The sequence below is a fragment of the Bos indicus genome, chromosome 27, assembly GCF_029378745.1.
Source record: "Bos indicus isolate NIAB-ARS_2022 breed Sahiwal x Tharparkar chromosome 27, NIAB-ARS_B.indTharparkar_mat_pri_1.0, whole genome shotgun sequence".
NCBI classification, from domain to species: Eukaryota; Metazoa; Chordata; class Mammalia; order Artiodactyla; family Bovidae; genus Bos; species Bos indicus.
Genome location: NC_091786.1, coordinates 22,997,672 through 23,011,011, shown reverse-complemented (window position 1 = coordinate 23,011,011; position 13,340 = coordinate 22,997,672). Strand labels below are relative to the sequence as shown.

At 35.6% G+C, this 13,340-nt stretch overlaps 1 protein-coding gene across 1 annotated transcript in view; it reads right to left on the bottom strand.

The window, feature by feature from the left end:
• The window catches only part of SGCZ (sarcoglycan zeta), a 41,285-nt gene that overhangs the window by 24,580 nt on the left and 3,365 nt on the right, over positions 1 to 13,340 (bottom strand). The window contains exon 2 of the mRNA XM_070781612.1: positions 8,945 to 9,017. Within this exon, the coding sequence (XP_070637713.1) occupies positions 8,945 to 9,017 (73 nt within the window). The remainder of the gene's footprint in view (positions 1 to 8,944; positions 9,018 to 13,340) is intronic.

Below are 13,340 nucleotides of genomic sequence, written 5' to 3'. Positions count from 1 at the left end.
TTATCAAAATTAAAAGCTAAAAAAGAAGGCTTTTAAAGAAAAGCATCTTTGTGACTTGGGAGTAGGCAAAACACTTTTAGGCCACAAAAAGCAGTAACTAGTAAATATTTAAAATGATACATTAGATACCTTCAAGATGAAAATCTGCCTTTCAAAATTACCATCAATAAAATGCATATATGATCCCTATATTGAGGGGTAACTTCAGAGGACTAGTTCCTAGATATATAAATAATAGTCCAGCTCAGAGATAAAAATACAAGAACAAAATTAAAATACGGAGAAAAATTTGAATAAATGCTTCATTAAAGGATATACATGGTTGTTCCATATTATATGAAAAAGTGATTAATATTAATTATCAAGTAATAGCAAATTAATAATGTGAAATTCCACAGAACAGCCACCAGAATGGCTTGAATTAATAAAATTGCTAATACTAAATGTTAGTGAACATGTGAAACATGAAATTCTCTTTCATATTTGATGGAAGATGATGAAATAAAATTTGTATTTTAAAGAAGGACAAGAAAGTTTAAAAGTAAAATTCTCTCTCTTAGCTTGGGCCTCCTCCCTCTGTTCCTAAAGTGGAGTGTACATCTGTGCCTCATGTTAACCAGAGCACCTCAAAGGTGGGAGTGCCTGCTCCATAGGAAGATCTTTGTCTTTCCTTCTTCTGACATTAGCTATGTAACCTCTTAAAAGAATACCATTTTTTCCCGTATCTGTAGGGGGTCATAATGACTTGCTGCTCCCCATGTACTATGCTTGTGAAAAGTGAAAGTGTTAGTTACTCAGTTGTGTCCAACTCTTTGCAACCCCATGGACTATAGCTAGCCAGTCTTCTATGTCTATGGAATTCTCCAGACGAGAAATACTGGTGAGTGAGTGAGTGCAAGTCACTCAGTCGTGTCTGACTCTGCGACCCCACGGGCTACATAGTCCATGGAATTCTCCAGACCAGAATACTGGATTGGATAGCCTTTCCCTTTTCCAGTGGCTCTTCCCAACCCAGGGATTAAACCCAGGTCTCTACACTGCAGGTGCATTCTTTACTAGCTTAGCCACAAGGGAGGCCCGAGAATACTGGAGTGGGTAGCCTATCCCTTCTCCAGTGGAACTTCCCAACCCAGGAAATCAAACCGGGGTCTCCTGCATTGTAGGCGGATTCTTTACCAACTGAGATATCAGGAATGGGTTGCCATTCCCTTCTCCAAGGGACCTTCCCGATACAGGGATTGAACCTGGGTCTGCTGCACTGCAGGCAGGTTCTTTACCATTTGAGCCACCAAGGAAGGCCCTTGTACTATACTTACTTGGCCTGTTAGTCTTTGGTGAACTTTATGTAAAATACCAGTATATCCTGTGTCTTTAAAATGTACATGACTGTGTCATCCCCTTCCGACAGACAGAACAGCTCTCAGGGCTTCTGAGAGTTTGTCTCCTGGATTATAATCTTTAGTGTGGCTTGAATAAGATTTCCTTTCATTAATTCTTCTTAGCTTGACTGTTAACTGAAATTTCATTGACAAAGAGTTAAATGATACAACCACTTTGGAAAGTTCTGGCATTTTTATATATAACTGAACATGGCTAGATACAGCCCATGCATCTTTCAATTAGGAAAATGCATAAATAAAATATTGTATGTTCATACAGCCAATCAGCAATAAAGCAGAAGGGATACAGACAACATCATGGATAGATCTCAAAAACACTGTGTGGAATGAAATAAATTTTACAAAAAATAGTGCATCTTCTATGATCAATTTATGTTAGTACTAAAAAAAGTGAAGTCACTCAGTCGTGTCCGACTCTTTGCGACCCCATGGACTGTAGCCTATCAGGTTCCTCCGTCCATGGGATTTTCCAGGCAAGAGTGCTGGAGTGGATTGCCATTTCCTTCTCCAAACCTAATATAGGGTTAAAAATAAAAGGAGAATAGAGTTTGCTTCTGGTGGGTCATGGTAGGGATTTACCAGGAAAGAAATGAGGGAACTTTCTTGAGTGATGATGTTTTTATCTGACAAAATTTTGGGTTATACAAGTGTATGCATTTTTCAAAACCCAGCAAATATGCATTTAGGCTTTGTGAATATCATTGCATAATTATTTTACAATGAAAGGAAAGAAACTGTAAGTGATCTTGAAAGCTAGTTAATGATGTACATGCTGAAGTGATAAGGAAAAGTGTACAGATTTATACAACTCAAGCTCAAATGAATAAAAATAAGATATATCGGTGGGTGGATAGTTGAAATGTATACATAATTAAAGACATAGAGAAAAATGATACTAGAAGAATCTAGCTGGGGGTATAGGTGCTTTCTGTAAAATACTCTTAACATGTAGTATGGACTTCCCTGGTGGCTCAGTGGTAAAGAATCCACCTGTAATGCAGGAGACATGGGTTCAATCCCTGGGTTGGGAAGATCCCCTGGAGAAGGGCATGGCAACACCCTCCAGTATTCTTACCCAGAAAATCCCCATGGACAGAGGAGCCTGGCAGGCTACAGTCCATGGGTTGCAAAGAATCTGACATGACTGAGTGACTAAGCACAACATGTAGAATGCTTGAGAATGTCTGTAATAAGTTGTGGGGAAAGAAAGTGTGGTCACAGATCTTACAGGATTATCCAGTTTTGGGGGGTAAAGTTTGTCAAACTGTGTGCAATGAAAATCTAAATAAAAAAAGTTAATTGATGCTAATGTTTGATGATTATTGACTATAATACAGATATTAATGACATACAGGAATACTGAAAAAATATAATTCCTATTGCTAAATCACAATATTAATATAAATGTTATATTATTCAAAGTCTGTATTTTACAATATTTCCAGGAAAGAAGTATCTAGAAAATACATCTGATATTAATAGTTTACCTGGAAATTCAAGAGTTTTAGGTATTTCTGGATAAAAATAAACTCATATTTACTACCATATTATGAAAATTCAAATATGTCAAAATAATAAACATATGTAACAAAATTCCAACAAGAATCTCAGTAGAGTCTCTTGAAACTTAAAACTTTATGTCAAAATATTTCTAGAGGAAAAATATGTATGACAGTTATCAGATTTGTTAAATGAAGGTAAAGTAGGAGATTCTCCTTTTAAAATTAGAACTTAATATAAAGGTATTTTAATTAAAATATCAAAATTATAAATAGAGAATTTGGTCAATGAAACACAATACAATCTAAAACAAATGGCAAGTATATATGAGAAGTTAATATTTGACAAGCTGTAACAATCATTTTGGGGTGGAAAATATGAGGTTATTTAATAAATGATGCTTAATAAATTGACTTCCATACTGAAGAAATAACATTAGATACTTAACAAACTCTGTAAGAATAATTTCTAGATTTATCTATTAAAAATATGAATAAATTAGAGACTATTTTCTAATAGAAAATTGGAAGAAAATTCAGAACATAAGTTCCCATTTTATTTACTCAAAATATAATATGTGTACATCCGTGGCGTATTCATGTTGATGTATGGCAAAACCAATACAATATTGTAAAGTAAAAAAAAAAAAAAAAAACGAAATAAGCTAGTGTACAAAATAAACAATAAAATTAGAAGAAATCCAAATTTAGAAAAGGGAAACAAAACTTTTAAACAAAACTAAAGCCCAGAAATCATAAGGAAAAAGAATTTAGATCATTTACAATTTCAGTCTTTGGTTGGACTGATTTTCTCCAGTTGCCCTCCACTTCTCAAACTAGCCTAGAATCCCTTTAGAATGCCCTGGGCTCAGATTAGGAGACTCGAATCAGACTAAACCTGGATATAAATAGACTTTTGACAACAGAGTATCAACAGTTAAATGATGCCCTGAGTTTCTTCTCTATTGAAATTTTCAAGCTTTCACTGAGGAAAGTTTACAACATACACTTATTCAATTTTACTAAAAAATAATTTCTAAAAGGCCTGTTGAAAAATGAAGCCCACGTGTATTGGAAGAACTTGTGGATTTCTATGTCATTAGTCTCTGGAATTAGTGAAGAACAATTGTGTTCATTTTCATAGCATTATAGTAATCACAGTAATGGATTGCAGAGGAGTTTTCATAGTGGGTACTCAGAGATTATAGTAGAGAGAAGGATTAATGTTGAACTGGTCATTCCTCTGCCTATGTTTTCCAAGCAATTCAGTTTTGGTGTTTAGATACCAAAAATGTAACAAGATTTTGTTTTTGAGGTGTTCTGCAATTCTCAAATTTGAAAATGAGTGGTCAAGATCTCTAGAATTTTCAACATTCTGAGAAAATGATTCAGACTTCTCTTACTCTTAAGTTGTAAGATGCAATTACTAAATGCAGACTTAAGCAGAACTTGAGTATGATGTATCTTTTTCTTGCTAAATGTTTAAGACAGTACCAGAGATAGAGTTGGTACTCATTATTTGCCATTTCAAGGATGAAATAAATGGAGAACTGAACAGAGAAGTGTTTTAAGAAGAAATAATACAATGCAAACTGTGACCTGAACATATGTTCTTATACTATCTCGTCACTGTTACTGTCTTATCACTTTAGGCTACCCTGAGCTTTCTTTAGCTGCAAAGGACATGGTTTCTGTTATCACATTTGTATTATTGCCTGCCCATTTGCACACCCTTCATAGTCTCTTTCTGAAAATTAGATCAAACAGATCCCTCTGTCAATCATTACTCCCAGTTCTCAAGTAAAGGGAAGCATCTCATGCACATTTGCTACTAACTCTAAATAAATATATAAATACATACAGAGAATGAAAGAACAAAAGGAAGGAAGGAGGAAAGAGAGGGAGGGAAGAAGAGAAAAGGGAAGAGAGGAGAGGTATGGGGAAGGGAAGGGGAGAGGAGAAAAACACCACTTCATTATCACTTTTTTTTTTTTCTCATAGGTATAAAAAATACCAGCAAAGTATTTTACCTCTTTACTGACAAATTCTCTCAGGGAAAAAACCCATACCATTTAATAACTGGTGGCTTTTCCTTGAACATAAGAATGATGCAAATTAAAGCTCCATGTTTCCAGAGATTAATTAGGAGCCTGTCAACCTCACATTTTTGTTTTAAATTATATACATATGAGAATGGAAATGATGAAAAGATCCCAATTCTATCATTAAATATTAACTCATTTTACTGATTCAAAGTCTAGCTTCTTGCCTTATTCTTGAACTGGAAGAATTGATGACCGAGGGGTTTGTTTGATCTAATTTGCAGGAAGAGGCCATAAAGGGTGTGCAAATGGGCAGGAAATAATACAAATGTGAAAACAGAAACCATGTGCTTTGCAGCTAGAGAAAGCTCTGCTGCTCCTGCTAAGTCACTTCAGTCGTGTCCGACTCTGCGTGACCCCATAGATAGCAGCCCACCAGGCTCCCCCGGCCCTGGGATTCTCAGGCAAGAACACTGGAGTAGGTTGCCATTTCGTTCCCCAGTGCATGGAAGTGAAAAGTGAAGTCGCTCAGTCGTGTTCGACTCTTAGCGAACCCATGGACTGTAGCCTACCAGGCTCCTCCATCCATGAGATTTGCCAGGCAAGAGTACTGGAGTGGGTGCCATTGCCTTCTCCAGGGTAGCCTAAAGTGGTAAAACAGTAACAGTGATAAGTTAATAGAATGCAGATCCAAACAATCCTTGGACAACGGGCATTACATTATACATTTTATCACTTCTGACCAAAGACTGCAGAAATTCTATTGAACTGCAATAATTTAGCTACATATTAATTAAAGAAAAAAAGAACATTTATACTTGGACAATTTCAGGCAAATAGGCTATGATGTCCTTAATGACTATTTGTTGTTTAGTTAACAAATACGTCTCTGCCAAAAACCAGGATCACTTGATGTTAAAAAAATAAAGAAACTCTACGTATGTATGTTTAAAAGTCACATGAAGACTAGTGCAGACTTTGGCACATATTAAGCATTCATTAAACAGCTGTTGAGTAAATAAATTATAGCAACCTACTACATATCCACACCAAAATATTACCTAAACTCTATAATAAACTTTTTGAAATGTTTCTTTCTCAAGTCTTTTATTCTTGACAGAAACAAAATCAAGGACAGCATAACTTCTTACCCCCTAAATTACACATTTACTTGGTCAACCAGTGTCACCTTGTTGATTAGACTCAGTCAGGTGTCAACTAAGGGTACTTCTTATTGCCCTGAAAGGAAAATTGTCAGTAGGGCTTGTAAGGATCTTCTCAGACGCTGCTTTTAATCTTCAGTACACAAATGAATAATTGAATACTGCCATCATTACTGTGCTTTGCTTCTGTTTCAGTTTTGGAATTTAGATCAGCACCACTCATCTTGAGGGCTGCCAATCTGCTTTTAGCACTAACAGATAAGTCTAGCTTAGCTCAGTGTTTTATGAATAATTAGAAAATAAAAGCCAGAAACATGATGTACTAATTATAATTTAATTCACATCCATACTTATGAAAGTTGAGACATGTCAGCAAGGTAATTAAAATAGCAACTGGTTCTTACTCCTTTTTTGGCAATAGGCTTTTCATAATGAAATTTGTGAAATGAGTACATAATTACTAAAATGTTAGAGGCAAAAAAGAAATGTTCCTTTTAGAACTTAGTAATTAAAATTTTTATTGAATGAAACTCTGGTATCTCTGGTAAAACACAGCTTAAAAAAGTAGGAATTTCAAGTAGTCATGTATGGATGTGAGAGTTGGACTATAAAGCAGGCTGAGTGCCAAAGAATTGATGCTTTTGAACTGTGGTGTTAGAGAAGACTCTTGAGAGTCCCTGAACTGCAAGGAGATCCAACCAGTCAATCCTAAAGGAAATCAGTCCTGAATATTCATTGGAAGGACTGATGCTGAAGCTGAAACTCCAATATTTTGGCCACCTGATGGGAAGAACTGACTCATTGGAAAAGACCCTGATGCTGGGAAAGATTGAAGGCAGGAGGAGAAGGGGATGACTGAGGATGAGATGGTTGGATGGCATCACTGACTTGATGGACATAAGTTTGAGCAAGCTCTGGGAGTTGGTGATGGACAGGGAGGCCTGGCGTGCTGCAGTCCATGGGGTCACAAAGAGTTGGACTGGACTGAGCATCTGAACTGAACTGAAGTGAATGTTAGTCACATGTATCTTAGTAATATAATAACAAATGATACTACATTCCTTATATGTAGACATTTAGTATCCTCATTATTCAGTTTTAATAATTAACAAAGTATAACCACACTACTCTGTGTGAGATAGAGTGCCTGGCTATTACTGAATTAAAGATAAACAAGGAAGATATAGTTCCTGTTCTAGTGGGAACACAACCTTGTTAAGTAGAAAAGGAAAAAATAATTTATACAAAAATGTTGAGTTGCCAACTGAGAATAGAATCATAAATCAAGACTATAACACACTATAAGACACTGTTTTCACATATTCTTCAAACTCCTAAATCCTTGGGGTTCAGTATAAAGTAGGTAATTTTCATATTTGTCTTATTAAAAATATTTTGATCACATGAAGAGGGCCACTTTCTCTGTTATTAACTAGCTGTTTAAATCTGCGCTACTCACCTAGTGAGAAACCGCATTTTTAAAGGACTTTTATCACAGAAATATAAGGGCTGCAAAATTTACTGTTGTAAAAGTGTGACTTTTTTCATTAACATTTTTCAACTTGATTTTTCTAATTTTATTTGAGTATTTTTTCTACTCATCCACATAGGAAGGGCTGAGCCTGCTCTTCATGAAATAAAATGAGTATTTTGCTCAATATTTTATTGTGTTTTCAAGACAAATACTCTCTCTCAGGTTAATATTTTAATTTAGCTTTAAAAATGATTTTAAATATGTAATTTATTTTTTAATATCAGTAAAAGGTTGTCTTTTTTTCATATCATAGGAAATGCATTTTAGTATGCTATCTGTGTTAGTCACTTAGTCGTGTCTGACTCTTTGTGACCCCATGGGCTGTAGCCCATCAGGCCCCTCTGTCCATGTGATTCTCCAGGCAAGAATACTGGAGTGGGTTGCCATTTCCTTCTCCAGGGGATCTTCCTGACCCAGGGATTGAACCCAGGTCTCCTGCATCACAGGCAGATTCTTTACCATCTGGGCTATAGGGAAATCCAGTATGCTATTTACCTATTTGAAATTGATGATGGAATATAATATTGTATTGGTTTAAGGTATGATAATTTTAATATATGTATATATTGCAAGTATATATAATATACAATATATACCACTGCAAGTTATATATAATTTTATATACAATTTATATAATATATATTGAATATAACATTTCTTGAATTAAGAACAATAGATAAGTTGTTATCTAAACAATAGACTAGATTTTAGTATTTTAACTTTTATCAGTGATTGCCATGATTATCCTGGGGAAAATACACTATAAAATTGTCCTCTCAAACTGACAGACAGAGCTTATTTCACCAAATATATAAGATTAAAGAGTCCATCACAGGGCAGTTAAGTTCTGCCTTTTACTGATGATTGTTTCCTTTGGTTTCTGTATTTCCCTCTACTTAACCTTCTCTGACTGTTTATAGCTTTCTCTCATTGTCTGCTTCCCCTTTTTTTATGCCTATGCATGCCATATATTTCATTATCTACATCAGATTTTCTGAAATCCCTATTTGTATCAGTCCTCCTGTCAACATCCTCCATAACTGCCTTTTCTTTTCTTTTTCCACACTTCTCCTGTCTGATATATTTATTTTATATCCATTGTACATTTGTAGAGGAAAAATATACAGAAGGATAGAATAGTAACTCACATGTTCTTGCCCTCTATCAAATAGCTGATTATCTATTTGCCGTGTAGACAGGGAGTGTCAAGTCCTTATACAGTTTTGTAGCATATTTTCTACTTCGGTTCTTTATATATCAAGGGCCATCCTCAGTGATAGAAAGTAGTGTAGAGGCCAGGACTTACCTGAGGTCTTGGGAAGGTTCCGCTCTGATGTGCGGTGTCTCAACAGAGTGCCCGAACACTGCTCCTTCAGTGCCTGAGGGCAATCAGAATGCAAGAGTCAGTATAAGCAAATGCACAGACACAGTAGTTTTCATTTCTATTTTTATGCATTAAATATTCTTCTAAGAATGGGAAAACTTAAAATAGGACTGCTGCTGCTGCTAAGTCGCTTCAGTTGCGTCCGACTCTGTACAACAAATAAGAAGAGAAAACCTGGAAAAAGAGTTCAAGGTCGTGAAGGACCAAAAAGGGAAAATCCAAGTCCCACCATTAGCTGCTGTTCAGTCGCTAAGTCGTGTCTGACTCTTTGCAGTCCCACCGTGTTGACCCCTTTTAAGATGATCTCATTTGCAAAAGTTCAGACTGAGTGAAAATTGTAACCCTCTGATCACAGAACAAATCTCTCTCTCTTTCCTGTTCCTTTATTCTCAGGTAAGTGAATTTGAAGTAGGGATATGTTCCAATATTCAGTTCTTTCTACAAGCAGCAAAGTTGAAATGAAAATGTGGGCAGTGAGCTCTGATGTAGTATAGTATTAACTGTTTAAAGGCATGGGGTTCATAGGGCATTTAGCAATTCACCCACAAGCAGCTCCCACCTTTAGTTACAGTGATCATCGAACTGCAGAGAACAGGGCACCTTACTTTTACTTTTGTGAAATCAAGGCTCACTCTAAAACCATAAATGGCTAGAACTCATTGGAGTGGACTTTATGCGGGATCATAGTTGTCTCAAGTGGTCACATGCTCAGGCAGTTGAATGATATTCTATCTAAACTTTTGTTTATTATTGCCATTCAATTTTCCAGGATGACAAGAGTCCTAATTTAACTGAGAAAAATAAAATGATCTTCTTTTCCAAAAATTAAATGCAAAGACGTTTGTTAAAGATGATGAAAAGACACAGCCTCCTTTTTTTATTTTGTAATTTTACATAAATGAAATCATTCCCTTGGAAATAAACTCTATTATCTTTTGGTTTAATCTTATTCAAACATCTTGGTGTAGAATGTCATACCTTCTCCATCAATGGCTCCAAGAGCAGCTCGATAATACAGTGCAAATACAAATTCAGATTTTATACCTTCAATGTGAAGCTGCTTCTACTTATCATGAAGAACAGTGTAAAGTAAATTGATTCCATAAGGAATGAAGAAAGTGCCATTAAGAAATTACAGAAAGAATTTAAATTCCTTAAAAAGTAAGTGTATATATGGGGAGATATACTAGAATCACCAGAGGACTCTACATAAAACAGTAATGCAGATCTTCTACCTTGAATCATGGAGGAAGAAATTGTTTTCAAAATTTGTTACATGGTTCCATCTATTTTATGGTTCAAAGTATAAGTGTATAAGGTTCTGCTGCTGCTACTGCTGCTAAGTCACTTCAGTCGTGTCTGACTCTGTGCAACCCATAGACGGCAGCCCACCAGGCTCCCCAGTCCCTGGGATTCTCCAGGCAAGAACACTGGAGTGGGTTGCCATTTCTTTCTCCAAAGCATGAAAGTGAAAAGTGAAAGTGAAGTCGCTCAGTAGTGCCTGACTCTTAGCGACCCCATGGACTGCAGCCTATGAGGCTCCTCTGTCCATAGGATTTTCCAGGCAAGAGTACTGGAGTGGGGTGCCACTGCCTTCTGTTCCTGTAAATTCCTAAGATTACAGATTTTAGTTTGTAAACTAAAAACCATCCACCATTGTTAACCTATTATTGGAATTTAGTAGTTTTTTTGTTTTGTTCTGTTTTTTCCTAGAGAGGCTATGTAGGGCATACTGTTTATTTATTTAACCATTTTCACACATTTAGAGCAATTATTTCTCTAAGGAGTTTTCTCTTTTGATATTTTGTAAAATATTTTATTTATGTTAGTGAACAATTCTCAGAAATAAGTCTTTGGAAGTAAGATAACAGTTTTAGATAAAACTCTGATTTTGTGGTTGTGGAGGGTGGCATTTGAATACATATTTTACATAGCTCCATTTCTCAAGGAGAGATTCCTTTGGCATTTTAACATAATATGTATTTTACAGATGGGATAGACATCCATGTGCAGGGTTCAAAAATTAATTTCTATTATTTTATAATTTTGAAAACTTCCCAGATAAGATGCCAGAAACATAATTAATGAATAGTAGCAAAATTTATTTTGAAACAGCATGCCACATATAGTAACTTACTACAGAATATATTAGTGAAACTAGAATGTTATCAAATGTTTAATTTTACAGTGAGGATGAAAACCTGATAATGGTCTCAGTTCTAAGTATCAACAGAAAAATATTGGTGATTTTATTAAGAAAATATTCTTGAATTAAAAATGTATAATCATACCATCTAAGGGGCTAAATTGAAAACTGCATAACATAAATAATTAACTAGCTTCAGACTTCCAGATAATGAGAAAATTAATCTCATCCTTTCACTTTGTGTCCCAAAATGAGTCAAAAGAGCATCAGTAAATAAACAATAAGGATGATCTTAAAAGGAAATCAGTAAGGAAGAATAAAAACCATCTGAGCCAGAAACAAACTCTCATAGTATAAAAAACTTAAAAATGTATAAATATAGATTTCCCATGAACAGGAAAGTTCCACAAATACCAGATTATTGGTGGGGTTGCCAGACTTAGCAATTTAAAATACTCGACACTGAATTAATTTTGAAGTTTGGTTAAACATAAAATCATAGTATAAGTATGCAAACTTCCAGGGGACATACTTATTCAAAAAATCATTTGTTGTGTGTTTGAAATTCAAAATTTACTTGGCACCATATATTTTACCTGGTAAATCTCACCATTGTGTGTGTGTGTTAGTCGCTTAGTCATGTCTGACTCTGTGATCCCATGGACTGTACCCACCAGGCTCTTCTGTCCATGGATCACTCCAAGCAAGAATATTGGAGTGGGTTGCCATTCTCTTCTCCAGGGGATTTTCCCAACACAGGGATCGAACCTGCATTTACTGCATTGCAAGCAGACTCTTTACCGTCTGAACCACCAGTAAAATAACCATTAGTCAACATTTATTTCGGACAAAAAGTACAGATCTGCTTTACCCTCACTTCAGGAAAACAAAAATGTGTGATGAATTCTCACATCTTAAGTTACAGAAACCATGGAAATCAAAAAGGAAGAGAGACAAAATAAGAGAGAAAAAGGAACATAACTTAGACATTTATTAATACATACATTTCAACTTATTGACTAAATAAATATTTTTTGTTTATTGCTTTTGGGAAGAATTGTTCAAAAGGGCAGAGTGTCAGTTTTGCTTCACTGTATAGGTGCTAAAGGATATTTCAGATAATTTAATGTGAATATTATAAGATATAGAGAAAATAAAGACTTAGTTTTTGTAATGGACAGGAAAAATGAGGCAGGCAAACCTCATGGTCAGAAAATACTGGCTCTCATTCATATGATAATTTCTAGCCTCAAAACAAAATAATAACAATGTCATATTTTTTGGTAAAACGAAGACAGAGTATATGAATTGTGGTCCTACTTTATATATAAAAACAGTTTTAGATATAAGCTACTAGGGTAGGATGCTAATCTTTACAAATGCCTAACATAAAATAACCCCCCCACCATTAAAAAATCAACAAAAATAAATTTATATATCCTTCGAAATATGGCTGTCCATAATGCAATACACAAGCTATTCATTATCAACTATTGGCCTCCCTATATCCTTTGGGAAGGCCAACTCAGGACAAGAAAAGGAAACCCCAAACACCTGGCACTCCCAGCTCCTCAACTTGATAGTATGTGAAAAAAAGTTCTGTGTGATGTAGTGACTCTCCAGCCACTGACCAGCTCCATGAATTTGATTGTGGTTAATTTCAGATAATATTTTACTGAGGGTTTTGGCTTTGTGTAGAAGAATCTGTGATCAGTTATATATTATGGCAGAAAGTGAAGAGGAACTCAAAAGCCTCTTGATGAAGGTGAAAGTGGAGAGTGAAAAAGTTGGCTTAAAGCTCAACATTCAGAAAACGAAGATCATGGCATCTGGTCCCATCACTTCATGGGAAATAGATGGGGAAACAGTGGAAACAGTGTCAGACTTTATTTTTCTGGGCTCCAAAATCACTGCAGATGGTGACTGCAGCCATGAAATTAAAAGACGCTTACTCCTTGGAAGGAAAGTTATGACCAACCTAGATAGCTTATTCAAACGCAGAGACATTACTTTGCCAACAAAGGTTCATCTAGTCAAGGCTATGGTTTTTCCTGTGGTCATGTATGGATGTGAGAGTTGGACTGTGAAGAAGGCTGAGTGCCGAAGAATTGATGCTTTGGAACTGTGGTGTTGGAGAAGACTCTTGAGAGTCCCTTGGACTGCAAGGAGATC